At 54.2% G+C, this 1,668-nt stretch overlaps 1 protein-coding gene across 2 annotated transcripts in view; it reads right to left on the reverse strand.

Moving 5' to 3' along the window:
- Positions 1 to 411: 411 nt before the first annotated feature.
- Positions 412 to 1,668, reverse strand: part of LOC108800854 (ras-related protein Rab-40B) — a 46,007-nt gene continuing 44,750 nt past the window's right edge. For both annotated transcript variants that reach the window (XM_018572837.1, XM_018572836.1), the window contains exon 6: positions 412 to 730. In XM_018572837.1, coding sequence (XP_018428339.1) covers positions 459 to 730 — 272 coding nt within the window. In that variant the 3' untranslated portion in view covers positions 412 to 458. The remainder of the gene's footprint in view (positions 731 to 1,668) is intronic.

Here is a 1,668-nt window from a genome sequence, read left to right on the forward strand (position 1 = left end):
GGGCTCTGTCCAGGAAGGGGGAGAGGCTGCAGACTTAATATGGCCCTGTGGTCGGCCATTGTTGTACGCGGCGCTCTTTGCGCGCAGACTTACCTTTGAGAAAGGGAAACACGAATCACACGGCAAACTGCATGGTAAGTACTGACAAAGTTACAAGCTCAGATCGCTGGACGGATTTCCCTTTTCAGCACAAAAACATAAAAAAAAGGGGAATATTTATGATTTGGGGCCATGCATATGGACACAGCGAGTGATCACAAAGTCCTCCTCAGAACATTTCTCCTTCACAAGCAGCAAAATTCAGAAAAAAAGCCTGCGCCAGTCTTCCCGCGTCCATGAAAACGTGACGCGAGGGACGTCGCGGCGTCGCCTCCACGGCAAAGCGTGTCCGCCTCCATACAGCCTCGAGGGGCAAATTTCAGCACGGGGGTTGGGGGCGGGGTCCCCCCCACTCCCGCCTAGGAGATCTTACAGCTGTTCCTGGTGCAGTTTTTGGGGGGGCTCTGGGGGGGACGGATGATCTTGGCTTTTTTCAGGCTGTGCCTCTTGTTCAGGTTGTTGGCGGTGAGCGAGTAGGAGCGGCCGTGCATCATCCTGGCGTTCAGTCCGTTGGCCACGGAGAAGGACTTGAGATGGCTTCGTAAGGCAACCGGGAGGGGGAGCTTGTCCACCAGGTGGACGGGGGTGCAGGAGACGATGGCTCGGCAGCAAAGGTCTTGCAGGCTCAGCACTGTCAGGAGATAGAAAATGCGGAAGCGTTACATGCGTAAATGTCTCACCTCTATCCCCCAAATATTTCCCCGACTCCTACGGGGGGAGCTGCCTCCTCCTATCCAGACAATCAGCGCGGGGACTCGTGGGTGAACGTTGTCCCTATGGGAGCATTTACATTGCACACGCCTGAATTTTATTCCGGTGCAGTTACACTTCTGGCCACACGGGGGCGGCGCACACACACAATTCTCCTTTTCATGGATATTCTGCTATTTACACCAAAACCTGCCAATGAAAACATCTCTTTATGGACAAAAACAAAAAAAATCTGTGTTTGGGGTCTTCAGGTCACATGTGGAATCATTTAAAAAGGAGAACTATGAGGGGGGAGGGGATTTTCACTCAGCCTCATAGTTGGGGGCGACGTGTGACAATGAGGCTGTCACAGGTCGGCTCAGTAGATCGGGAGGTGAGCGAACACATACCGGCGTTCGTTCACCTCTCGATCCGGTCACGGCTCTCTGCCGTGACAGGGGGAGGGGCTGGATTCCCCCCTCCCCGCTCCGCCAGCGCTGACTGGCGGAACGGACGGGGGAGGGGGCGGGTACAGCTGGCTGTGCCTCTAGATAGGCAGAGCCAGCTGTCACTCACGCAGCTGGGCGGATCCCGGCATAATTGTCGGGATCCGCCCCGGCTGCGGCGTCTCAGTATACCGCGAGCTGTAGCCCCCTATATACTGAGCTTAGGGTGACGGGAGGACGCTAGTTTGTGTCCTCCCGTTACCCTGAGGAGAACTATGGGGAAAAGCCTTCTAAGTGTCCAGTTTAGGGAATCGGCTGATTTGCAGCTCCGCCCACATTCAGTTTAATAAAAGCCATGAAGTGTTTTTATTTTTTTAAGATTCTCCTTTCATCTTTTTTTTTTTCACCGGTGAATAACGTGGACAGTCCCTCG

Source organism: Nanorana parkeri, unplaced genomic scaffold, assembly GCF_000935625.1.
Source record: "Nanorana parkeri isolate BGI_ZX_2015 unplaced genomic scaffold, ASM93562v1 scaffold2145, whole genome shotgun sequence".
Lineage (NCBI taxonomy): Eukaryota > Metazoa > Chordata > Amphibia > Anura > Dicroglossidae > Nanorana > Nanorana parkeri.